At 41.5% G+C, this 27,296-nt stretch overlaps 1 protein-coding gene across 1 annotated transcript; it reads right to left on the bottom strand.

Annotated features, from left to right (window-relative positions):
• Window positions 1–6,648: 6,648 nt before the first annotated feature.
• Window positions 6,649–20,460, bottom strand: LOC124620741 (gamma-butyrobetaine dioxygenase-like). The gene is made up of 9 exons (XM_047147091.1): window positions 20,331–20,460; window positions 16,271–16,380; window positions 12,661–12,852; window positions 10,709–10,911; window positions 9,935–10,069; window positions 9,691–9,796; window positions 9,378–9,580; window positions 7,334–7,500; window positions 6,649–7,221 (listed from the first exon to the last, which is right to left on the bottom strand). The coding sequence occupies exons 2-9, from the start codon at window positions 16,367–16,369 to the stop codon at window positions 7,058–7,060; spliced, it is 1,269 nt and encodes a 422-aa protein (XP_047003047.1). The 5' UTR covers window positions 16,370–16,380; window positions 20,331–20,460; the 3' UTR covers window positions 6,649–7,057.
• Window positions 20,461–27,296: the final 6,836 nt, after the last annotated feature.

Genomic DNA, 27,296 nt, shown 5'->3' with positions numbered 1-27,296 from the left:
CATGATACCTGCCATACTATGCTCATATTTAATTGGTTCTTTTTTTTTTTTTTTTTTTTTGGAATTTTATGTTCACAATGAGACGTTTCCGCATAGAAAGGGTGTACACCAACCAGACCTGTTTGTGCCTGCAAAGTAATCCTCATCGGTTTGCTTGTTTTGGAGGTAGCATACAGGCTTTTGACATACCTCATCAGCTGACCCAATTAAAATCAACATCTGACACATGCAATTTTACAGTATTTTTAAAAATCATATCATATTCTTCTGGCAAATGATACAACTTTTTGACCTGATCTTTTTTTTTTTTTTTTTTTTTTTTTTCCAACCAGTCCAAAAGCTCCATCTGCAGCCTTGTAGGAATGACCTTTAATGAGAGAGAATCACTATACCTCCAACTTGAATTGATGTGCAGTTTCTGACGACATCAAAAGATTACAGTAGTTTTTGTTCTGAAATGAACAGCTGTCACAAAACACTCTTAATGCATCAGATCACTTCTCCTTTCAAAGGCGAAAGAGTGTTTGCAAGAAAAAGTCCCACAAATAAGAATTTATTTTGTTAGATGCCTTACCCCTCATTTTCTAGCCATCTGTTGAAGTGTGTTGTATTCTCATCAACAGTTTTATCTTTTTCCACAGTACCATGAATATAATACCACAGCTACCTTGAGTAATAGGTCTACCCAATGGTAGTCTTAGGCACAGGCTGATAGTGCATCAAATCAAAATTTATAGTCAGTGAATTTTCAAACAACTGGTTAAGATTCTGAAAAATGCCTTTGCCCCGGATTTATGAACCATGCTTGAACAACCTGATTTAAATTGTATACTGTGTTTCAGGCATTCGCTGTAAGTGTCCTGTTTCATGCTTTCAGACCGTAGTTTGAATCTGACAACAGATATCTGTAAAAAAAAGAACAACGGGTTGTAGCGATAAAATATTTTCATTTAGAGTAAATTATTTAAAAATCGCAAAGAATCATAAGAACACCCAGTATAGAAATACAAGTGCATGGCGAAGAATATGAGAGTATGCTTCCTTGCAAAGTCCATTACAGAACTTTTTTCCCACTTTTCAACCAAAACACACTCATGTTCAGAAAAAAGCAGCGCACCTTGACCGACTGGAGACAGTATGTTCGTATTCACACGACAAGTACATTAGTATGTTCTGCAGAAGTGCTTAGCATTTGAACCACGTCGGCTCGCAGGTTCAAGGTCAACGTCCATATCAGGTTGCAACACCACCTACCGGTAAAATGTGCCTGAGGCTCTCATTGTCGCTATACACCGAAGGTAATGGATCAGTGTGACTCGATCAGACGTGCAGGATGCCTCGCAAACGTAAGCGCGAACCGTGACGTCAAATTAATGAGTTTGAAAGAGGGCGCGTTATCGGCATGAGAAAATGTGATACATCCGTCCGGGAAATTACTGCTCGTGTGGGACGAAATATTTCCGCTGTGCATCGGGTGTGTGCAGCATGGTTCACGGAAGGCCGTAAAACAAGAGCGGATGAGTCAAGTTGCACCACCCAGATATCACCCCTCCCTCATCCCAATGAAATTGCGGGACAGATTCGTGTCCTCCTCGGCTCTGACGCAACAGTGGAACAGTCTAAGACATCGTACTTTATCAGTGGTGGTCGTCCGCCGCCGTTTATTACGGCAATGTGAAAGACGTGTACTTCATTCAGCATTCAGTGCTCGTATTTCATATTTGTAATCCCAGCATTCAGGTATTCGGTAATATAATGATTCAGACCCTGTTAATAATTTCTATGGGTTGGCTAATTTATTTGAGGATGTTTACAGTTTGTCTCACACTGATCTGTGAGAGGAGCTTGGCGCTAGGAATTTTCTTTATTTATGTGCGAGGGCGGCAGTCTTCCTAGCAGCCATGATGGCTTCCCGTTTCCCATCCTTTTTCCGATCGCCAGGGTAGCACGTGGTGTCATTTGAACGTTCTCCTACTCTCAGTTCCCCAACCTGCCTTACCAACCTTGTAACTGCTATTTCTGCTCGATTTTCACATCGCGAGGTCGCCTCCCTGTGAGATTCCGGCCCTCTGATTGGCCAGTTCGGGTGCGCGCCCGTTTCTCGCGGGTGGGCGCCAATTGCCCTCCGCGGGTGGATAGTGGACAAAGGGGCAGTAGTCAGTTCTAGTATGACCGTGCCTAAGATTGGAGGTGCTGCTTCCAGAAGATGGAGTTTCGGTAAGCACCATAGGTTTTCCGTGTACGATTGGGCATAATGTGCGCGATGTGTTGGTTAGTCACAGTAGCTTGCAGCTCGGCACTAAAGTCTATACTTTCATGCTCACTTTTCCGCTTCGACTGGCAGTCGCTCTTTCAGTTCTCCCGTGCAAATTTGACTCAGAGTTTAGGTCTTCCTAGCTTGAAAACTTGTACCCTTTGTCCTACGCTACGTGGTGAGTGTCTGGCGCCCCTTCATGTTTCGTTAACGTAGTCGGACCACGAACCAAAGTTATCTATTATCGCCTGTATTAATAGTTTCGTGTCTTGCTGGTTTTATTCCTTTAGTACAGGAGGCTACCTAGCCATTCATCCCCAGTAGCATCTCTCTTAGTCTTTGGCTGATTTATGGTGGTGGTCGTTGCATGCCTGCAACCCCTCCCTTTAGTAAACTGAACTCCATTTGATAAATACGTCTATCGTTCCTAAAATTCCTTTTCTCCTGCCATCGTGGCTTATTATGAACGTATGTTGGGGCAGGCTGCTGAATTCAATTCCTTCTTCCCCCACACCCATTTCATTGTTTAAGTGTTCAATATTCAACTGTTAAATAAATGAGTCCTTTAATCTTTACATTCTTCCTTTCATTACGTGAAATCACCCTAAGTTTCACAGTACAATAATGCAGAACTATTCTCATGATAACGGTTGCTATAAGGTCGTGCAGGTCTCGCGCCTTTAATGATAGGATAAAGATTCAATATCACCCGCCTGGCACGACCATTGCACGCATGGTACCGATAATATTAATAATAATTTTTAGTTATCCCCCATTGATAAACTGGGAAGTGTTCACGGCTCAGTGTGAGTACGTGAGCACTAAATCCACTTGATGTGGTGGAAGTAGTGGCTCTGTTTTACCTTGCTGGTTTAGAAAAAATATCAAAATTACAGCCCCTACAGCAAGGGATAGTAACCTGTAAAAGAACGAGCCACCGCTTTTAATGGGTTACATGAGCGTCGTCCAATTCTCCACTTACCTTTGGCGAATGTGCAGATACATGCTAGGCGGCAATGATTTATGGAACAACGTCACTGGAGACAGGAATGGCATCAGATAGTGTTTTCGGACGAATCCAGGTTTGAAAATGATGGCTGCATTTTGGTTCGCCGCAGACAGGGGGAGCGGCATCACGCTGAATGCATTTGCACGAGATATACACCACCAACTGGAGGCCTAATGGTATGGGTGCTGTTTGGGGACAACCACAAATCACAGTTATTGTGTTTCCAGGAGACTGTGACCAGTGTGACCTACATGAATGACATCCTGTGACCTGTAGCCATATCCTTTCTGCACAGCGCCCCTGACACCGTTTTTCCGCAAGACAATGCATGACCCCATGTTGCTGCACGAACATGTGGCTTATTGGTGTCACAGGATGTCAGGCTTTTGCTCTGGCCCACCAGACTACTCGCCAATAGAAAATGTGTGGGATATAGTGAAAAGACTGGTGTAGTGCTGTGACCCAATGCCAACAACCGCAGATGAACTTTGGAGCCAGGTGAATGCAGCATGTATGGCTATATCACAAGACGCCATTCGCACAAGTTATCAGAGTTCATTGCGGATCCTGTGCCCACAAAGCAACAGGAAACATACTGAACCGAGGTTAATGAAATGCTTACTATTTCTGCAGAACATAATAATGTACATGTCCTGTGAATACGAACATCCTGTTCTGTTTTTTCTGAACATGAGGGTATATGGTATGAATACTAATCAAAATGACTTTGTGTTTTCCTAACCTTTAAATTTACAGTGAAGTAGAGTTTAAGTAATATTAAAGGAGAGAAGATAGCACATCATCTTGTAATACAAACTGTAGGTCCAGTAAGGTGATACCCAAGAAATTCCATGTCCTTCACAAAATAATATCCACATTTTTCGAAAATTCAGGTCTACATGAATATATTTTCTCCCTGGTGCTCCACCTCGGCCTTAATGCTTCTGTCTGCGTTTGAGTGATTGAATATGGGAAGAAATTTCTTCTTGAAGTCTAGTCATTTCAGCTGTCAATCTAGCTAGACCCACCTCTCTTCCATGGACCAGTAACACCTGTCCCTCGTTTTGCCTTTGCAACTCTCCCAATCATTCCCCTACCAATGTTCGATACACTTAGAAATGTATCTCGACATACATTCACCACCTCAGACTGAGATTTTTTCTTTATATTTTACAGACATAGTTTTCCTGGCACCTTTACCGTTTTCCTAATTGGGGGTGCGCCTTTGCGGTGAATTGCATCAGTGTAGGCCGAAATGAACTTCTTTTGTGAACCAGAATCTATTTTCTCATAGAAACTGTAATGGAACTCTTGAATTTCATTTGGTAAAAAACGAGCAGCACTGCAGAAGTCACTGATATGTTCGCAACTAATTTGAGACCTAACACTCCCATTTTTTGCACGCTTACCTTGCTTCGCTACATTTTTCTCCCACTTACGGTCTACATGCCCTTTTCTTTGAGTTTTCAGTTTCTGTTGGTGATTCATAGTATTCCTCTGATATATCAGACTCCATAATTTAATTAAAAACTCGCAATGAACCAATAAAATGCCAGACACGTCTTTAGAATATAACGTTATGTAAACAAATGTGGGCCATGTTGTGTGTGACGTCATTACCAAAAAGAGCAACGGTTGGCTGCCGGGATTTGGCACGTCTTGAAAACAAAACAAGACTGGATTTGGTACTCTTCACCATGAACCGCAAATATACAACGGATATGGTACGTTTTGGCACACATATCAGTTCTTGTTACATAGGTAACACCTGTTATAACATTTTTCAATTTTTCAGATTTGGTACCTTTCGGAAATGAGCTTCTGAAAGGTCAGTGCCTTCGTGGAAAGATGTTTGCGGTTGTCTTCGGAAACATGATTGTGAACAGACGAGCATCTCCATGTCCAAATAACTGACGGCCACGAATATGTTTCTTCAGGGCTCCAAAAATATGGAAATCGTATGGGGAGTTTTAGGGACTGTGTGGAGGATTTTTAAGGGCTTACCACCGAAATTTCTGCTGCGTAGTCGGAACGACCTTGGCAAACTGTGGGCGAGCATTATCCTGCAACTGAATAATTCCAATCCGTCAACATTCCTGGGCATTTGGACTACGCTGAGGAACTTTCGCGGGAAGACTATACAATCTTCATATAGTCCCGGTCTCTTCCAATGCGATTTCAATTTTTTGAGCCCTGAAGAAAGAAGTTCGTGGTCGTCGATTTGCTTCGGACGAAGAGTGCACGTCTGGATACAATCAAGGTTCCGCAGGCAAACGCAAACATTTTTCAATGAAGGCACTGACCGTCTTCTCTCACAGTGAGATAAATGTATTAACAGTTACGGCGATTATTTTTGAACTAATAAACAGTTTACTTCCATTTTTTCCATGTATCTCGTATTCATTAGGCTGCCTCTTATACTCTAGTTTTCTATTACTTACGTGATGAACACAATCGAAGGCCTTGGCGAATAGAGAGCGAATGATTATTTCTTTTGAATAGATTTCATATTGATTGTGGCCGGCGGGGGTGGCCGAGCGGTTCTAGGCGCTACAGTCTGGAACCGCGCGACCGTTACGGTCGCAGGTTCGAATCCTGCCTCGGGCATGGGTGTGTGGTATGTCCTTAGGTTAGTTAGGTTTAAGTAGTTCTAAGTTCTAGGGGACTGATGACCTCAGAAGTTAAGTCCCATAGTGCTCAGCGCTATTTTGAACCATATTGATTATGTGTTACCGCAAGGTTACCCACGAAGACATACAATTCGAAGTGGGGCTACTGTTTGTTGTCTTAGTCTGTTCTGCTTACCAAAACATCACGGGAAACTGCACGGTAAATTATTTGCAGTATTCTCGCGTTTATCAAAATTACCTCTGATTATGACACATTTTGGTTAGGAAGCATAGGTTGATAGGAAATCATGTCCTGAGGCGTCAAGGCATAGTTAACTGGAAGGGATGAGTGTGTTTCGGTTGGGTGGTAAAAACTGTAGACGGAGACTTCAGTGTGTGTGAAATCTTATGGGACTTAACAGCTAAGGTCATCAGACCCTAAGCTTACACACTACTTAACCTAAATTATCGTAAGGACACACATACACACCCATGCCCGAGGGAGGACTCGAACCTCCGCCGGCATTAGCCGCACAGTCCATGAAGCGCCTGAGACCGCTCGGCTAATCCCGCGCGGCAGACGGAGACTTATAAACAGACAAGTAAGCAGTCGATCGGAGGTACGATGCAATAATTATGCTGATATGATGAGATTTGCACATGGTAAGTGCTACATCACAACACTCTTCGGACTGTAGGCTACATCAACAAAGATAAAATAACCACCTTCAGATCGTGGGAGGGGAAGGTAAGTGTGACAGATTTAGGCTCAACTATCAATTTCAACACATAATTTATTTTTCGTATTTCTGTGGGCAAAAATAAATACTAAACAATTTTACAACAATAAAAGTGTGAACCACATGCATATGACGGAGCTACGGCTAATACTCCACAAGCTTGAATCATGTCTTATCAGTCTTAAGTATGTAATGTAATGACAAACATATACACATGTATACAAAACGTTTAAATTAGTAACAATCACATACAGCGTTGTGCTGCGGAACACAAGAGACTATATTCCATCACAATCTCAGTACTTCAGGCAAATGGTAGTTTGTCCATGAACATTCCTTGCTGATCACAGGCGCTTGTGATGATGCAGTGTCACAACTGTCTTCCAGACAATTCCCACGGCACTGAATTTTGCTCATATCGCAGAGAGCGAATTAAGATGTAATACTAGTATTTAATGAGACCCGCTTCCTTGCGGAGAACTCTGAGGCGAGAGAAGACTTCGTCCCAGTCGAGGAACTGGCCTATGATGTGCCTCTCGTTGCCCGGTTTGTCGTCGTAGCCTTCACGGGCGTGGATCAGCCGGATGTTGTCGAATGTCAGGATCTCTCCTGGAATCAGGACACGATATTCAGCCAGGCTACACTACACAACACATTCTCTTTACATCATCGGAGAAACCAATGTTGTTTATGACTAGAAGGTTTTTAGCCTTGAAAATACCTGGGCGGGTCTTGAAGCGAACTTGGTTCTTTGGGCTGTGTAACTCTTTGGTGAAGACGTCGTACGCTTTATACCAGGCAACAATCTGGTCAAGAGTGGCATTGAAGTGTGAAGATCTCTGAGGCTGGCTGTAATTTATCCTCATGAACTCGCCAAACATGTCATTACTGAAAAGAAGTAGCATTGTTAGAATAGGTCCTTATTATGGTGTTCGGTGTCAAACTGAAAACAGACGAAACGTAGGTCAGTGCCCAACTTTGAAACTGCCAACAATAATTAAAGAAAGTTAGTTTTATGTACCACCAATATCTGCCGATAAAATTTTATTAGCTACCAGTTACGAGCAAAACGATCACCAGACAACATAAAAATGGGTAGCAGCGAAATTGGCATCACATTAAAATACAGAGGGGTCCAAAAAAATGTATCCACTATTTAAAAGTCCATAACTGGCAAACTAATTGACGGAGTTGTCTCATCTTTGGTTGTGTAACAGTTCCGGCTGTCAGATGACAGTCGCCATATAGTGTTTTGTTCTTAGTTGCACCTAGTTACTCGAGTAAACATGGCTGGCGCAAGGCTTAATGAAACGAAGTCAGTTTTGAAGTGGTATTTTAAGTACGAAAACATTAATGAGGTTCAACGGCAATAGCGAAATGAGTATCAAACAGAGCCCCTGACACGTTTAGCGATTCGTCGCATTCGAGACAAATTTGAAGCCGAAGGCTCTGTTAAAGATGTACACAAACAACGATATGGACGACCCGTTGCAGTAACAAGTCCAGCTAACTCACGTCGTGTGTTACAATAGTTCTCTCGCTGACCACAGAAGCCTGTGAGACAGTGTGCCCGTGAAACTGGAGTGAGTCGCTCAAGTGATCGGCGAATGGAGTGCTTCGAGTGGTTTACTAACATGGTGCGCAATGATGAAGAGTTTGCAGAGATGATTGTGTTGTCTGATGAGGCACAGTTCAAACTCAATGGTACAGTAAATCGCCGCAATTGCATCTGCCGGGCTGCTGAAAATCCGAACGTCCATGTAGACAAAGCCGTGAATTTGCCAGGAGTAAATGTGTGGTGTGGGTTGTCTTACCGGGGCTTGATTGGGCCATTCTTCTTTGACGGCACAGTTATCGGTGAGGTGTACCTTCAGAAGTTTCAGACATCCATTTTACCTGCCATCCGAGACTTGTATGGAGACGGAAGAGTTTACTTTCACTACCAAAATCGTGTTAGGGCGTATCTCGACGAAAATCTGCCAGGAAGATGGATAGGCCGTAGAGGTGCTGTGGAGTATCATACCCCATGTTCCCCAGACCTTACTTCTCTGGACTTTTAGCTGTGGGGAACAGTAAAGGACGTCGTTTATCGACAAAAGCCACGCTCATTGGATGAACTTCGAGAACCCACCGTCCATTCATATGCAAATATCCAACTGAACACGTTGCAGTCAGTAGTTCGTAGTGCAGTTCGGCGGCATCGTTTGTGTGTGGATGTTAATGATGACCGTTTCGAACACCTACAGTGATATCTTTAAGTTGGACTTTAAGCTACACTTTCACCAAGAATGAGACGACTCCGCCAATTAGTTTGCAAGTTATGGACTTATAAACAGTGGATACATTTTTTTTGGACTCCTCTGTAATATTAGTCATTTTGCATCACTGTCGTCAAGCGTAAAACACATTTACACTGGGTGGCAACATAAAACTGGCCCGGAAAATATTTCATCCACCTCAATACAGACAGCCCAACTTGCATCTTCCACTCTAGTGCCAGATGGTATAAGTTGGGTTGCCTGTTTTAAAGCGCACGAAATACTTTCTGGGCCAGTTTTGATTTTGCTCACCCTGTACAATATTGAAAAATCTTACACTATTGTCTGTTTCTATGTGGAGTACACTCTGCATGCTCAATTAAATTTCAGTTTAATTGTGGCACATGTTCTAACAGAGTCTAACTCATGGCAACCTTCAGTACTTACGTATTCGATACAACTGTTGTGTCGCAGGTGCGCACTACACTATTCTTGTACTGGACTTACCATATGACAGGTGCCCTGTACAAGCTGTAGAACGTCTTCCCTCCGTCCTCTCCGATGTCTGCCCACGTAACAGGGACCGTGCTAAGAGCTTTGTAAGCCTCTGGGTTTGTAACTTTCAGCTTTTCGCTCAGGTAATAAGCATCAGCCAATAGGTTATCACCTCCAGCTCCCTCTGTCTGAACCAGACAGTGCAGCATGTTTATCTGAAATGCAAAAAGGTGTTGTTCATATTACTTGTGACTCGGAGCTGTTTCTACCTACAGAATTTCAAGTACTCATTATTGTTTACTGTAGGTTGGTGTGAGAGTCTTACCCCAGGTTTGTACTCGTAGTACATAAGGTCGGTGTGCATCTCTAGCTTCTCCTTAAGATACGCCACATTTGTGGTGTTGGGTTTGTCCCTTATGTGGAACTGCACTCTGCAAATTTAACGAACATTGGATATGAGTTTGTGTATTTTATGTCTTAACAACTTTTCACTGACACAAAACAGTAAATACTTCAAACAGAGAACCAAAGCATTTATAAAACAGCAAAAAATATGTAATGAATTTTACCCATAATGCGTCCTTCTTGGGAACATCACTTTGTCTCCCAATTCGAGCAATGACTCTTCTGTTGGTGGTGTGTCGTACACTATAGCGACACCATATACAGCCATAGCTTCAAGCCAACCTCGAAGGTGTTCCTTGCTGGAAGTCAAGAGGAGAAAGGCAAAAAAATGATTTAGATGGCTGTGAGCACTACGGGACTTAACATCTGAGGTAATCAGTCCCCTACAAATTAGAACTACTTAAACCTAACTAACCTAAGGACATCACACACATCCATGCCCGAGGCAGGATTCGAACCTGCGACCGTAGCGGTCGCGTGGTTCCACAATGAGTGTGATTGCTACTCTGAGGTGCCACATGAGAAGAAATCGATGTAGACCACATCAAACCAGTCAGTAGACTAATGAAAAGAAAAAAAAAATGCTTGTGTAATGTTCATCAGTAGTTCTTTGGCTTGATGAGTGACTCCAGAATGTGAAAAAAATGTGACTTTAGATTAGTTTCATGGGGAGCGGGAAAGGGGTAAATTAATGATCTTGCATAATTTGTTATCCATAGCTTTTCATCCGAAAGCACATTCTATCGGAATATAAAGTTCTAAAATTATACACAGTTAACTGTCTCAATGTAGATTCACTTCCTTGCAACAGCAAGAATAATTTGCGAAGTTTACGTAATCGAAATTCGTAGAGCAGAAACCGTGCACAGTCATGTAATGGTTTGCCAGTATTTCGTTCCGCCACGCAACAGTGGCTCATTTCTTGATTTAGTTCTTACCTGTTTACAACGTCACTGTACTTGAATCTCTGGAGGATGGAGTTGTAGTTTTCGGCGTTCCAGGCAACCTTTGGGAGCCTGTAGGTGGTGTCGAGCCACTTCCTCTGGTCTTCCGGCAGGAGGCTGCGGTCTTTGAGCCACTCCAGCGTGAACTCGCTCCTGTGGCCGTCCGACCACTTCACAGCTAACTTTTCTTCGTCCGCCTGTCAAAAAGAGTAGAATACGGAGTCACACCACAAATTTTCCGTGAAGTTTAGCTGTGAACATGGTTGTTTCACCTAATGAAAAGATTCCCATTTGCAATATTTGAAAGGCGTTGCTGCTCCAGACGATTAGGTATAAACACACGTAAGAGTGAGCGTCTGAAAATAAGTTCTAGGAAAGTGTCGTGATTATAAAAATAAAACAAGGTTCATAAAGTGTCTTTTAGCTGAAGTTCATTTTCCTCATTAGAATTAATTTTTTATTATTATTGATTTGGCAACGGCGTTGGCGCAGTGGATACACCGGTTCTCGTGAGATCTCCGAAGTTAAACGCTGTCGGGCGTGGTCGGCGCTTGGATGGGTGACCATCCGTGCCGCCATGCGCTGTTGCCATTTTTCGGGGTGCACTCAGCTTCGTGATACCAATTTAGGAACTACTCGGCCGATTAGTAGCGGCTTCGGTCAAGGATACCATCGTAACGACCGGGAGAGCGGTGTGCTGACCCCACGCCTCTCCTATCCGCATCCTCCACCGAGGATGACACGGCGGTCGGATGGTCCCGGTAGGCCACTCGTGGCCTGACGACGGAGTGCTTTTTCTATTATTTATTTATTCGAATTTGAGTTTACAGCGCACGTTAAAACAATATTTCAATTCTGGCTGCACACAGTCTTCTTCCTCTTCGCCCACATTCGTTTCATGTGTTCCGATCTCTGCTTCGCGCACTTTTTGAAGCAGAGACCTTTCTTGTTCGTTACTGAGGACAACTTTCTGAATTTTGTTCATTAATAAAGTCCTGTTATGTATGTCCATTATGTTGATGGTTGCTTCTTTGAGTTCTTTCAGCTTCATAACTGTATTACAGATACGCTTCGTCAGCGTGTCCTCATACTTGTACATGTCCAAAGAACAACATTCTTCTTTTGAAGAAGGTGCATTGTGTTCTTTACATGTTCATAGATTTCTGTGCTAATTGTTGCCCTTGGGCCAAGTATGCTTCTAACCAGTTTGCATTCTATTTTCGTGATTTTATTTACGAACCCTTCTGCACTAGTTATAGGGATTCGGAACCGTAGAGAGCTTCGAGTCTCACTATTTTACTATGATGTTTAATCTTGGTGTCACTCGCGAGAGTCCTCTACTTGTGTATGTTTCTGGTATTCTGGAATGCAATGTTCATCTTATATACTCTTATCTCGACACTGTCCTTCTCACTGTCGTTAATGCTCAGCAAATCGACCAAATGTTTGAAGGAGCCGACTTCCTTTGTTTTGTTTTGATTTATGAGTAATTTCTGTGAACGATTATTAATGTTTGTTATAAATTCTATCTCTGGGAAAGCAATTTTTAAACTCACTTTTCCTATTTAGGTTTTGGCATTTCCTGGTGTATCTGTTATCAAGGAAATGCCGTCTGCGAATGTAAGGCAATTTTCATAGGTATTATCTTTTGGTCCCCAGTTTGATACATTTCGTGTCGGATTTTCACCGATCTCCTTTTTCAGAGCCCAGTTGAAAAGCGAAGGTTACAGTCCGCCCCCGTTATTCTTCTACTATTGAAAATTCACGTCTACATGCACGCGTGATCCATACATAGCAGTGGGAGTCAAGTACCGACGAGGGGAGGGATCCATCGAGAGACGGAGGCAACTTAGTCACTGAAATCTTCAGGTAATTTACATGCTTACTTTTTTAAAGTGAGAAACTTGGCTTATTGTCGACCTAGAGGATAAGGAATTGGCACTTACCTGTACGTCGGTGGGCTTGACGCTTGTGTCCAGCTCGTCCCAGTAGATGATGCGCGACATCTGCTGGCTGTTGAAGCACTTGGGGCACTGGCAGTTGTCCCTGAGCCACATGGTGGGGAGCTTGTGGTGCTCCCCAGAGGGCAGGTGTAGCGACACCAGATCACCGTCCACAGTCGCCACGGGTTTTGGGTGCTGCAAACAACAGCAGTCATTCACATTACTACTAGTGCCGTTATCGTTGGCCCAAAATCGACTGCAAGTCATTGTAAATCACTTCAGAGGAACTGTTGGGAGCACAAATTACTGCAACGAATTTACCTAGTACGCATTGTCAGTGAATTTCTTTCCACCACTACCTACTTTGTCCCAAAGTGTCCTGCTTACAGCGCTGATGAAGCCTACAGTCCTACTCGACGTCAACGGAAAGCTGACCACTAGCATGTTTATTCCAACATGATATCAGACATTGTTCGAAATATCAAGTAAAATACGAAACAATAAAATGCTCTACACCGGGCAATAAAAACTTGTCTTTCGAAGAGAGTCCCATCTCTTCAACTCGTCCCACATGATGGCAAAAGCTGCAGGTGTAATCAGTATATAGGCATTTTCAAGTTGAATTTCGTGATGGTGCAACGTGGGTGACTATTGGTTTTCCTTGTTGTTCTGGACATAGTAATTGTGTGGGACTGAAGGGTTTTTCCATTTCCTGATATGTTGGCTTACAAGACTTATACACTGAATTGGAGTACATGTATGTGTTCGTTCACAGTATCCACACGTCCAAAGAATCCTGTCGCAGATGATGTTTGATATCTGCTTCACTTTCCACCTTATACATCTACATCTACATAGATACTCTGCAAACCACCATGAAGCGCATGCCAGTGGTTTAGGCTTTCTACCCATTCGAGTCGCGTATAGAGCGGGGGAAGAATCACTGCCTCGCCTCTGTAAGTGCAACAATTATTCAAATCTTAGCGGCCCGTACGGGAATGATAAGTATGGCCTCAATATTACACTCTACATACGTCACTTAATACTCCTTCCTGAAACTTTGAAAGTAGCCTTTTAGCGTCTGCCAATTCAGGTTTTTCAGCATTTCCATGACTTCCTCTTGTGAGGAAAACCTGCCACTTCCCGTTCTTCTGTGTTTATGTTCAATATCTACTGCTAGTCCCATGGTATGTGTCCCGGATACTGAGCAATATTCTAAGTCTGATTCTTAAGCAGTCTCCTTTGTAGATTAACTGCATTTTTCCCGCATCCTGTCACCGATCCGATATTTGCCATCTGCCTTTTCACGAATGAGCCTATCTAACCGTTTCTTTTCATATCTCTACAAACTGTTACATCTTGGTATTTATGTGAGCCGGCTGCTTCTAATTGTAATGCACTGATTTTGTACGATACTTCTTTTCTGCGTTCCGTTAACTGCACAGGTTTACGCTTGTGAACATTTAAAACAGATTGCCAATCTTTGCATTACATTGAACTTTTCTCAAGACCTGACTGGACATTAGTGCTATTATTTTCAGACAGTGCTTCATTATAGATTATTGCGTCATCTGCAAGCAGGCCGAGGTTACTATAAATACTGTCTGCCATGTCATTAACATACAACATGAACAATAGGAGTCCCAACACAGTTACCTAAGGCCCACCTGAATTTCCTTTCACTTTCTATCTTGGATTACATGCTGCGTCCTTCCTGTTATGAAATCCTCAACCCAGTCATATATTTTGTTTGATACAGTGGAGACGCGATTACACGGTTCTCGGTTACGCGGATTCGCGATTATCCGGACTGTGAACCGCGAGCAAGTGTCTTTGTACTGTCTAGTCCGTGTACTATCCGCCCGCGACCCGTGAGACAAACGAACAGCAGCAAAAGCAAGAAAATGAAACAGAAGGAAACAAAGGTGCAGAAAATCATCCAGAACCATCTCATGCAAGTGCATTTCAAGCCCTCGAAACAAATTTCATAAGGTTCTAAAAAATGGTTCAAATGGCTCTGAGGACAATGGGACTTAACTGCTGGGGTTATCAGTCCCCTAGAACTTAGAACTACTTAAACCTAACTAACCTAAGGACATCACACTCATCCATGCCCGAGGCAGGATTCGAACCTGCGACCGTAGCGGTCGAGCGGTTCTAGACTGTAGCGCCTAGAACCACTCTGCCACCCCGGCCGGCTCATATGGTTATAAAAACAAACAGAATGTGATCCTGTGAGTTTACTACAATTAAAATGAATTCCGGATGTAGCAGCAATGACGAAAAACTGTTTACATGATATGACAGTTACCAAATATTTTAAACAAACTTAAACTACAGTGACGTCCTATGCGACTTTTGTTAGATATTCCGTAACTAAGGTTGCAATACCTTAGTAATTTAAGAAAATATGTACGTATGTCTGAAAAAGTGTCCCTAGCCTCTTAACAAACCTTGATTTTTGTTGATTTTGGTAAGTTTAATTTGTTTTTCTTGTTTTGAATAAACACCTAACGTGATGTATTAACGGTAGAGAGGCAATTATATTAAAACGTACCTAAAAGATAACTGTATGCAGCGACGTAGTTTATCTGCCTAGACTTAATAATACAACAATCACCGATCTTCATATCCAGATTTTCGGTTATCCAAGTGACTTACGAAAATAATTAGTCCCGTTAATCGAGTCTCCGCTGTACTTCATTCAATTGTTATTTTGTTACTAAATGTTGCGGTTGTACAAGTCAACTGCTTCGCGGAAGCCGTGTACCTGATTGCATCGATCCATGGTTTTCGAAATGTCATGAAATAAATGCGTGAGTGCGTTTCCGCATGATGGATGTTTTCGTAATCCATGCTGGTTTCCATGGATAATGTCATTCCTTTCCAGTTACTCCATTACTTTAATGAGAAATCTGCGTCATTCTAAAACGTTAACAACAGCCAGGTATGAGGGAAAACGAAATGATAGATGTTTTGACTACAGAGGAAGTGGAAGTCAAATAATGTATGGAAATCATCTACCTGATTATCTCGATCCTTGGTTTTTAGAATGTCATGTAATAAATGCGTAAGTTGCGTTTCCGTATGGTCGATGATTTCCCAATCCATACTGGTTTGCAGGGAGGATATAATTCCTTTCGAGCTACTCAATTACTTTAATGAGAAATCTACGTCTTTCTAAAACAGGTATGAACGGAAACGAAATGAAAAAATGTTTTGACTACAGAGACCATACACAGTGGAGATATCATTGTGGCGTCACAATTAAATGGTTCAAATGGCTCTGAGCACTATGGGACTTAACTGCTGAGGTCATCAGTCCCCTAGACTTAGAACTACTTAAACCTAACTGACCTAAGGACGTCACACACATCCATCCCCGAGGCAGGATTCGAACCTGCGACCGTAGCGGTCACGCGCTTTGACTCTAGCGCCTTGAACCACTCGGCCACTCCGGCCGGCGGCATCATAATTAAAGAATTTCTTTGCATAGCTATCTCTTCAGCAGAGAAACGTGGAACAAGGAATTTAATAGGTCCTAAAGCAGTGGGGAAGACAGGCATGTGTAAGGCTAAGCTAGTGGTGCTCCAGTCTTCAGTGTTGGACGTACCTGCTGAACGGCTGCGGCAGCCTGAGTAGCCACCAGACGGCTCTGCCTGCTCATGGGCACCAGAGAACGCGAGGCGCTCACCAACAGGTTACGCAGCATCTTTCCCTTTTCTGGAAGACAGAAAGAACAAGTGGTTATAGCAAGCAACAAAAACAACCTCTGGACAGTGTGGATTTCGCTGAGGTCGATGACCGAATTCCTAAAATTATTGCTGTTGGAAATTTTTGTCAGTTGGGGAAGACTTGACTGTGTGAACCAGGGCCGGCCACGGTGTTCCAAATTTCACGCGTGCAGGTTGTGCGGGTTGCGGGCAGGGCAAGGCAAGGCGCGCCCTGACACTGGGGTTTACACGGTTCTTCTCGGAAGCAGCCGATACAGTGCCACGTTTCATTTAGTCTAGTGGTATGACATTTTTAGGTCGGTACAACTTTATTAAGTTCGGGATTAAGCGACGGGTATTGTAAATTTTCTATGTTACGATATTACAATACTGTGCAGAAAGAACTGAAAGTTAATTGGCAATGAAAACCACAAATATCGACAGACGAGATTCATTATTCTCTACCTCAAGATGCGCTTTTTGCCAAATTTGCAGTCATGGAGCACGTGGAGCGGTTGGTGATACGAACAGAATAGTTCTGAAGTCGCAGTTGCTACAGTTGTCGATAGAACTGAACGAAGACAATGGAGCTTTTACATATTATTGCAAAGCACGTTGGTCAAGAGGCATGCTAGGATCGATTTTTCGAATTTTCGATTTAAAACTTACTATCGTTGAATTTATGAAGGAAAAAGGAGTGCAGGAACGAAAATTAGAACATCTGGAACCGATTGCAGACCTCGCATTTCAAGTGGACGTAACTGCATACCACCTACAGTAGGACACTGAAAGGAGAGAAACAACTTGTTTCTGATTTGTTGGGGACACATTTAAAGAGAAAATCGCGTTTTAGAAGGGACACGTTCTGACAAACACAGTCCAGTTCCCTAAGTTCACTGACATTAAAAGAAAATGCGAGGTTTGAAGAACACTTTGGGGTCTTGAAAGATTTACATGTTTAGTTTTCTACTCGTTTTGAGGACACTGCCAACCTTACACCTGTTTTTGAGACCGTTTCCCATTTCATTTGAAAGCGACATTGTGTATGTGCAGATGTGACTCACTGACCTGCAAGGTAAGTCCTAGTTTAAAGACAAATCCCTTTAACGTTAACACTGTCCGGCATGTTTACATTGCTTTTCTCGGGTAGAGTTTCCACGTCTCCATAATGAGATGATCAGCATATGTGTGTTAAAGACGTTTTTTCGATTAAGAAACTAAATAATTCACGAGTATGCGGCGTCTTGAGTGCGAAAATTTATGAAATTGTTTACGCCTGTCCGTATGTCGGCAGTTTGTACCAGATAAAAATTATGTGGCTTCACTGTGCTAAAAGAAAGTTAAATAACACTGAAAATATGTTTTGCTTTTTATGTGTGTTGTTGAAAACTATGAAATATAAAACCGAGTCCTGCGCAATGCGTCTGCATGGCCATTTAAATGCGGCCCGTTCGCAGTTTCTTCCTGACGTTCAGCTTGGTGCGGCGGTGCGGAAATCGTGACCCAGCCCGGCTGCGCTCTATGGCATTCGTGTCACGGCACGGCCTGTGGGCGGAATTCTTGGCCACTCCTGGTGTAAACCATGATATCCACATTCAAAAGTTAAACATTGTGGCAAAGTAGAAGTCCGTTCGTCGTTTTTATCTTATAAGCATGACAGAAAGCTTGGTTTAGCAGTTTCATGTCCCTCACATACCAATTAACACTCATAATTTTGAAACATCAAGACAAAGTGTTTTGCTGGGTTCTATTTTGGATCCAGAATTGTTCACAAACCTGTATCGTCAGTAGATGCTAATTTTGACTAAATTTGCACATTATGAGCAATGTTAGGCTAGATGAGGAAGAAACTGGAATTAAAGTAGCTGGGATAAATATAAAGAACTTTAGATAAGCTGATGATACCATACTAATGGCGGAAGTTGAAGAAGATGAAAGATCCGCTTACCGAAGGTGAAAAAAGAAAGTGCAAAGACTGATCTAATGCTGAATGTCAAGAAAACGAAAAATTATTATCACTTCATAATCAATAGGAGCAGAAAAATTGAGGTAGTTCTCACGGCTCCCAGATTTCTGGTGATGGTGACTGAGCTACGAAATCAAGAGACGCTTGCTATTTGGCAGGAACGTAATGTTCACCCGTGACAGTGTTTTAAAGAGTAGCGACATAACTTTAACTACAAAGGATCGTATAGTTAGGGCTACAGTCTTTGCAGTTGTGATATACGGATGTGATAAGAAAGGCTGAACGGCACAGATTCCTTTGAATTGTGGTATTGTAGGAAGCTCCTTAGAGTTCCATGAACCGCAAGGAGAACGAATAGGTCAGATTACAGCAAATAAAACCAGATTGCTCCTTGAAAGATCTGATACTGAAACAAAAACTGACCTGCGATGAGCGTATTATAAGAAATCACGAGTCGGTGATAAAGACGTTAATGCTGGGGAAGATCGACAACAGAACAAGAAAGCGGCAAAGTATGGTATGTACCGACTGAATCACAGAAGGAATGGATTAGAAACTGGAAAGTCTGCGGGAGAAAGTGCAGGACAGAAGAAACTGGCGCGCTTTGGTTCGTGGGTCACGGAGAGTCGGAATCGAATAAATGAGTAGAGAGAGAGAGAGAGAGAGAGAGAGAGAGAGAGAGAGAGAGAGAGAGAGACTCAGTACATGCAATCCAGTAATAATCGTAGAACTTAAAAGCTATAAAACATTCTGTTTTAAAAATTAAATACAAGTAGAAAGTGATCACGTTTTGGGACGACAGTTTGCAGCCTTAATTACCAACTGCCACCCCACAAATAAAGAAGTGCATTTGTGCAGTTACGTGTAAAGTACGCATGATTACAACTATAGGTGATTTAAACATGAACGAATTAGTTTAATCTGCAGTTACAGAATAATGTTCAGGGGAAACTCAACAAATATTTTCACAATGCGTGAGTGTATTATAAAAATTCCAGTTGGCGATAGTTCTAGAATATGCTGCAAAAGTCTTTAAAAATGTTTCGTTTTGACAACTGCTTCAGAACAATTAGGTTCATTAATATCATGTGTCTTTAGCAATATTTCACTTTTCTCAAAAAATACCACAAAACATGAATGTAATGCTACGACGAAAAAAAACTCAACGAAGACTTCAGGAGCTCAACAGCAATATACAAAGGAGTCGGATGCATTTAGCAGCATGCCAGAACTTATTAAATTTTCTAATGGGTAATGAGGTGGAGCTTAAGACTGAATTAAAGGACTTACTAACAACAGCTCCTCCTACTTAACTGAAGGGGTATCTTCATAGAAACTCTTAAAATTATAAGATTCCTAGTTTAAGCAGCAATCGGGGTTTGAGTTAACAAATTTTTAAACCATACATGTGACTGACTGCTGCTTATATTGTAAACCTTATAATAGTACCAGACGCGTTCCTCAACATGCCAAGATGTTGTAGCATTAGTCTTAGTAAACGTATTTTAGTTCATATTATAATTAATATTAATAGAGCAATGCAATAATATTTTGCAATAGGAAGCGTTTCCTGAAGCTTTTGAAATGTGATAAAACAGAAGAATACTGAAGATTAGGTGGGTAGGTAGAATAATTAATGTGTATGTTCCGAATCGAAATAGGGAAAAAAACTTGTGCCACAATATGAATAAAAGAGGGGATCGTTTCACACGACACACCCTGGAATCAAGAAATTGTCAGTTTAGTAATGGAGGATATGCTAGCAATAAAACTTGTGAGGGATACCAACGCTTGAATACAGCAAGCAAATTCAAATGGACGTAGGTTGCGGTGGTTGAGATTAAGAGGATTCCACAGGATCGACTAGCGAAGAGAGACCTGTATCAAACCAGTTTTCGGGCTGAAGACAGGTTTACTATTGGTTGTTACGAAAAATGTAAAATAGCGTACAACTAATGGAATACAAGCGAAACTGGAAATAGACTGACACTTACTTGTGGTTGCGTCGGGAAAGAGTGAAAGAGTACAAGCACTCGAGAAGGCTGACCCGAAGTATGGGCTTTGTCAGGCTACAGACTGTATCCCCCTAGAATGTGGCCGCGGTTTATATGCGCTATCTCGCACATCGTAAAATCCCCGCGAACTAGCTCCGCGTGCGTCTTATCAGCACGCCTTTGACCCATCGCATGACCTGTAAGGCCTCTGTTTGACAATAACAGTGAAACGCGACGCCGGTCACCCAAGAAAATAACTTCACATTTTCCTCAAGCACGCGGACATCAGGGAAGGTTACAAAAGTCCTTTGCATAGCTCCACAATATTTCGAAGTTTATTCGCTCAGTAGCTTATCAAGCTGCCCCGTCACTCACCTAGTATCCAGGAGCGTTCTCACAGGTTAGTTAGTTAGTTAATTAGTTCCATGTTCCGTTCATTATTTTGCTCAGTACATTTTAATGATGTGGAACGAGTCATTTTACATTCACATTGCTCTTTAATTTGTATATACGGTTACATTCCTAACATTAAGTTTTTTGTCCAAAAAGAAAAAAAGATATTCAAATGTTGTGAGTAAGTCCTAACAACCGCCTTTTATACATTACAGGAATAGAAATTCTTCTACGGAATAGAAGGAGTTGTCAAGGAGAAACTTTCTGTTTGTTTTGAAATTTTACTTTGCTGTCTGTCAGATATTTCGTATCGCAGGGTAAGTGATGAAAATTTTTTGTTGCAGCACTGTGCATCCCTCTTTGTGCTAAAGACAACGTTAAAGTGGAGTAATTAAAGTAATTTTTCTTCTGGTATTGTAATTATGTACATAATTGTTCCTTTTTAACTGTAGTGGTTTATTTACAACAAACTTCAGGAGAGAACAAATGTATTGCGAAGCAGTAGTCGGAATACCCAGCTCCTTAAACAGATGTCTACAAGGTGATTGTGGGTGAGCACCACATATTATTCTTACAGCACGTTTCTGCGTAGTGAAGACTCTCTTTCTGAAGGATAAGTTAGCCCAGAACATTATTCTATATGAAATTACTGAATGAAAATATTCAAAATTTTTCAACTTACTGATTTGTCTATCCGCAAGATTTGCAATGATTCTAAGGGCAAATGTGGCTGAACTAAGATGTTTTAGAAGTTCCAAGATGTGCTTTTGCCAATTTAAGTACTCATCAATATGGACACCTAAGGATCTTGAAGTTGCAACCCTATTTACTAGTTCCTCGCCATGTGTTACACTTACCATCGGTGTAGTGCCCCTAAATGTACAGACCCAATGTTGTGTTATTTTTAAAAAAATGAGTGTGAAACCATTCGCAGAAAATCAGTCAATGATACTTTTAAGAACTTTGTTTATCATTTTTTTATGTTTCTGTATGTATGCTTGGATTGAAAACAGTACCAATGTTACCTGCAAAATTAACTAATTAGGCTTGTTGTATATTAGACGGAAGATCGTTTAGATATATGAGGAACAATAGTGAATCTAAGATTGAGCATTGGGGAAACCCATTTCGTAAATTCTCCCCAGTCAGAATTATGTTCCCAGACTATACTGGTAGAATTACTAGGTACAACTTTCTGCATTCTTTTTGTTAGATATGATGGTGCCTGTACAACATAATAACAAATCACCTAAAGTAACTGATGACAATGACCTGTTCTATATTGCTCTTTTGATTTTATACTAAAGACAGGCATAAAGTAGTAAATATCATTAAAACTACAAGTCTATATCCTTCTTTAGGTACTTGACTAAACTGATGTATGTTAGTACCAGTTTGCATATTTGAGTACGAACTATGGTTAAACTACCTTCAAAGCAAAATACTTAATTTTATCATAGCGTCCCGACCAGTCCAGCCCTTCTTAATATACGAGAAAAGACTGAACTGGAAATTGTTAGATTATTTGTTCAAAAGAAAGGGTAAAAAGACGTTAACGGTAGTGAACTAGATAAAAAATCAGAGAACATAATATTGATAATTAAACTCAAAAATTAACCAACAACTTGTCTTCGGGCAGCATGTAAAACCAGGCTAGTATTTTAAAGAACATTAACTTGCAAAAAAGAAGGTGGGTAACAGGACACAGGATATGAGCTTTTACTAAACATATTTATTCATGGATAGCCACAACGGATCAGTGGTGGACATCCTATCAACACTCTCAACTGGTGCGTGAACATAAAATAAATTAATTTGCTTTGAGAAAATGAAACTACGTTGTATGTACATGAGGGGAAAGAGAAGAAAAGGAACAGGAAACGCACGACTTCATTCATCCAATCAAGATTCACACAAAAAAGACGAAGTTCAGAGGAACAAAGCACCACAATTACGTCCATGCAATAACCTCGGAGAGGTTTATACAGACTCAAACACCTTGTTATCATTAATACACGACGCGAAGTCCCCCTTAAACATCCCAACAACCACCACCACCACACGACGCGAGAATTCACACACAAAACATACAATGAACCGAACTGGCCCCGCAGTGGACTAATCACACATTTAACCGTTCCAAACAGAAGAAAGCGGAAAATCACGGGAAGTATGGAATCAGTGAGGGAATACGACTACAGGAACGAAGAGATCATGAATGACACCGAATTGTTATCAAAACAAGCAAGGTGACAGACGCCACTGGTTCAAGCAAACACGTGGCCCCCACTAAACAAAGGCAGTTACCAAAAGTTCCCACAAAACACGAAGGTCCAACAGCTCAATTAAATCATCCGGCTCTAATCAATTAACCGAGACCGGGCAACATATACAGACGAGGTAATGGGGCTGAAGGCCCACAGAATCAGGAACACATGGGGCAACAAGTACAAGGCTGACCCTATAATAGGCGAAAGGTAAGTAGAATAAATAACAAGCGAAAGGTAAGTTGAATAAATGAGAAAAATCATCGCACGTACGTGAAGTCACAATTACTCTCACATTCACACAAGATCAAAAGTACCCTACCTCAGCTTAAATATATTCCGTGGAGCACACTCCACACAGCAATGTTCCTAACGAACAAAGCAAACTTCGAGCACGGATAAAATTATAAAATTAGCATTGCATAGAACTCCCCGATGAATTAGAAGGAACACTTCATTTAGGCTGGAGAAATTAAGTATCTTCAACACGTGAAGGCCGCCGTTAAATTTACCACCCATCTCATCACTGTTAGCATACTCCTTACTTAAGAGCTATGAACAACACTCACCAATGGCTAGTACCATAGCGATGCTCCGCTCAGCTCACCCTAACACCCACGTGTGAAACGGAAGCGATCAGAGGAGTCGTTTCTGTCACCAGCCTAACAGACAGATAGCTATCGAACAAAAGAGATAGATCTCTTTGCCCAGGTGAGAGATACAAGGTTGGTTAAGCTGTGCTCCCAGCAGAAGAAAAGCATCTCAACCACTAAACACAAACAAACCCGAAAAGACACAGGAAAAAATCCATTCACTTACATTCTAGCACACGCAAGGCAAGGTAAAGGAAGAACATGATAAATATTATTCTGGATTCCTCATGGGAAACAAATGGATCATGTAAAGTATTGACATATTGATGCAAAGCACTAGTTCCAAGCATAACATTGAATTTTTATTAACTCGACGGCTCAATCTTTCTGGAGGAGATAATAGAACTATACTGCAGACAAACTGTGCAGAGGATGACGTAAACAGAATCACATGGGACAAGAAGTCTTATGAAGCGACTCTGCGGAGACTTTCATCGCCTCGAAAAGACCAGAGTCGGCCGTTGTGGCCGAGCGGTTCTAGGCGCTTCAGTTCGGAACGCGCTGCTGCTACGGTCGCAGGTTCGAATCCTGCCTCGGGCATGGATGTGTGTGATGTCCTTAGGTTGGTTAGGTTTAAGTAGTTCTAAGTCTAGGGGACTGATGACCTCAGATGTTAAGTCCCATAGTGCTTAAAGCCATTTGAACCATTTCTGAAAAGATCAAGCTGGCAGCATTGGCTGTAGACCGCATTTGGGCTGTTCAGGACATGTGCCACCTTCCAAATCTTCTCATCGTCCTTCTGGAAAGTATGTGTCACACAATGGTTTGCTCATTAGCAGGAAGACGAAGAAGTCACAGCTTGTCTTAACTAGAGAACGGGGGACGAGGCAAAATGTGACAGACCACAGAAGCAGCGTGTGTGTCTGTGTCTTGCGCGGAACGACCTGGGGCGTTGTCGTGGAACGAAAACGGCCCCCTGCAGAGTTTCCTGCGACACTTCCTTTTGACAGACTCCTATGAAGGTTTTCTATTTACAAGCATGGTCTGATAGAAAAAAAAGTACGCGCAGCAGCATCGCAGCCAGAGATTTGTATTACGTGAAACACATATATTTGAAATAAAAATATATAATGTTAAATTATTTCTATCTTGCATTTGAAATACTTTTTTTCAAAAAGCATTTTCTGTTCTATTTGAAAAGCTTGAAACACAAGGCGAGTCAAAAAGGGCTTTACAACTTTGGAATGATATAGAAATGTATTGAGATAACTTACAGAATCGGTAGATATATCATTTTGTAGCAGACAACTTCAAGCTTAACATAAATATCCAATGAAAAATAGCCCACAGCTGCACTAATTATGTTTACACTAAATCTTGACCATGGTTTCAGCTATAATAATATAACCTTCTTCAGAAGGCTTGACGAAGATCGGACGATAGAAAATTTAGTGGTCGATTTGAAGGTCGAACTAGATTGTGCGAAAGTTGAGAAAAGTCAGCAGTTGCGTCTTGCACATGAATGTTCAAAATTAAAAAAAAAAGAACGTAAGAAGGTTAGCAAAAATAATGAAGAATATAGGATTATAAGCGGCATTAATATGAAGTTGTAGCAACATGAGGCCATTATTACGAAGCCTGGCAAGGGAAACTCAGTTATTGTAGCGAATGTTAGCGAGTATATTGACGAGACCATGCAATTTTTCAACGCGAATAACACTGTAGAACTCGAGGTAGACCCGCAGGAATAGTTTGCAAAAAGGCATCAGGGATGCTCTTAGTAACACAAAATGCCTTATAGGCGAATACAAAAAGAAGACATTAATTAACATGAATCCGAAGCCAACTAAGTCACGAAGCCAATTTAAGGTTCTCAAAAAGGACCATCCGATTCGTCCGATTGTCGACAGTTCCCATAGTGCTCATCATAAATTAGCTGGTTTTCTGCAAAGTAAGTTAAAGGAAGTGAATGTGTTCGAACATGTTTACTCGATCAAAAATTCCTGGGAGTTAGTAGAGAGGCTTAAAACTATCTCATGCTCTTCTATGACTAAATAGTGTCGTTTGACATAGTTAATTTATATTCCAGTGTCCCAGTTGACATCACTCTCGGTATCATAGAACGAAACCTACGGTATCGTAAAAAAGTAACAGCGCAGGAAACAACTGAGATGATGACGCTTCTACGCATAACTCTCAAGTACAATTATTTTGAATTTAATGCGAAGATCTATGAACAGCCGTATGGCCTGGCCATGGGCTGCCCGCTCGATGGGATTATGGCAGACATTTTTATCAATTCAAAAGAAACCAGTTTTTTCAACAGCGTTATGGACGTTAAAGGTAACATTAGATTCTATGCACGATATGTTTATGATTTGTTGTTTGTGGTGGAAGGGTCCCATGAGGAGCTGGAGCAGTTACATGCTCATTTTAATTCGATGCATGGAAAAATGAAATTCACAATGAAACTAGAGAATAGTAATAGAAAGATTAATTACTTGGATTTGACTTTATCTGTTGTCAACGATGGGATAGAGTTTAATATTTATCGAAAGCCTACGTTTACGGATTGCGTCATTCCCAACGGATCGTCGCATCCGTGGGCGCAGAAAATGTCTTTTTTCAATTCGAGTGTAGACAGGGCAGTAAATTTACCTCTTACCTAGGCTAACTTTCAAAAAGAAGTGTGTACCCTAAAAGAGATTGCCGGTAATAATGGTTATAGCCCCAACATAGTTGGTTATATAATTGAGCGCAAGGCAAGAAAGACAGTTTCCACGTTGGCGCGGTCCGTGAGCAACAGGGATGAACAGAGTGCCTTTTCTACCAACAATAGCTTAAAATGGAATTTTGGATCTTTTGCCAGTAACAATTATAATAAGCTATTGCAATCGGGAATTTATTATTTGCAATGTAATGATTGGCCGGCGTATTACATAGGGCAGATAGTAGATCTATATCCATAAGATATAAAGAACGTATGCCGTCGAATATGGGTACGAATAAGAATGGGTCAACGGTTGCCGAACACATGATTGAAGAAGGACATACGCCCAAAGCTGTTAATGACACTGAGCTATTGTGTAAAGAAGGCAAGGGTATGAAATTAGATTTACTGGAGGAGGTGCAGATATATAAACACAAAATGGGTGACAACAGGAATTTACTGAATGATTAGTGTTATTTGAAAAGTTCCAGCTTCCTTGAAGGTTTTCAGCCCGTATTGGGCATAGCAGATAGGCGCTAGTGGTGACTCGATTGTGCCATATTGTCATATGATTGAGATAAACTGCTGTTTTAGGACAATGCTCCAGCAAAAAATTGTCGTAAAGAGGCATGAGCTGTTGTTATGTTAGCAGTAGTTTGTGTTGAGACAGTTATGTTAGTGTGCCTTTCATTGTCTTGGGCCATGTTACCGCACTTACGCAGTAGACTGCTATTCGTAGAACTATCGGTCATTCATTAGTAGTGAGCCTTTGTACAACGATTAAGGTCGGCTGGTAGAATTAGCCCTATAAGCTGTTAGAGCGTATGATGTAAGCTGTGGTTTTTTTTCCAAATAACATCCCCGTTTTCGAATGATGCTTCGAATAGTGATGCAAACTTCGTTATATGAATTTGTTAATGTTTGACCACTTCAATGATCGTATGCAACAGCATTTTAACTGTCGGACAGTCGTATTAATAAGTATATGGTCCTTCAGTTGCAC

This window comes from Schistocerca americana, chromosome 1, assembly GCF_021461395.2.
Source record: "Schistocerca americana isolate TAMUIC-IGC-003095 chromosome 1, iqSchAmer2.1, whole genome shotgun sequence".
Classification (NCBI taxonomy): domain Eukaryota; kingdom Metazoa; phylum Arthropoda; class Insecta; order Orthoptera; family Acrididae; genus Schistocerca; species Schistocerca americana.
Note: the sequence above shows the minus strand (reverse complement) of the source record. Positions and strands in the feature narration are given on the sequence as shown.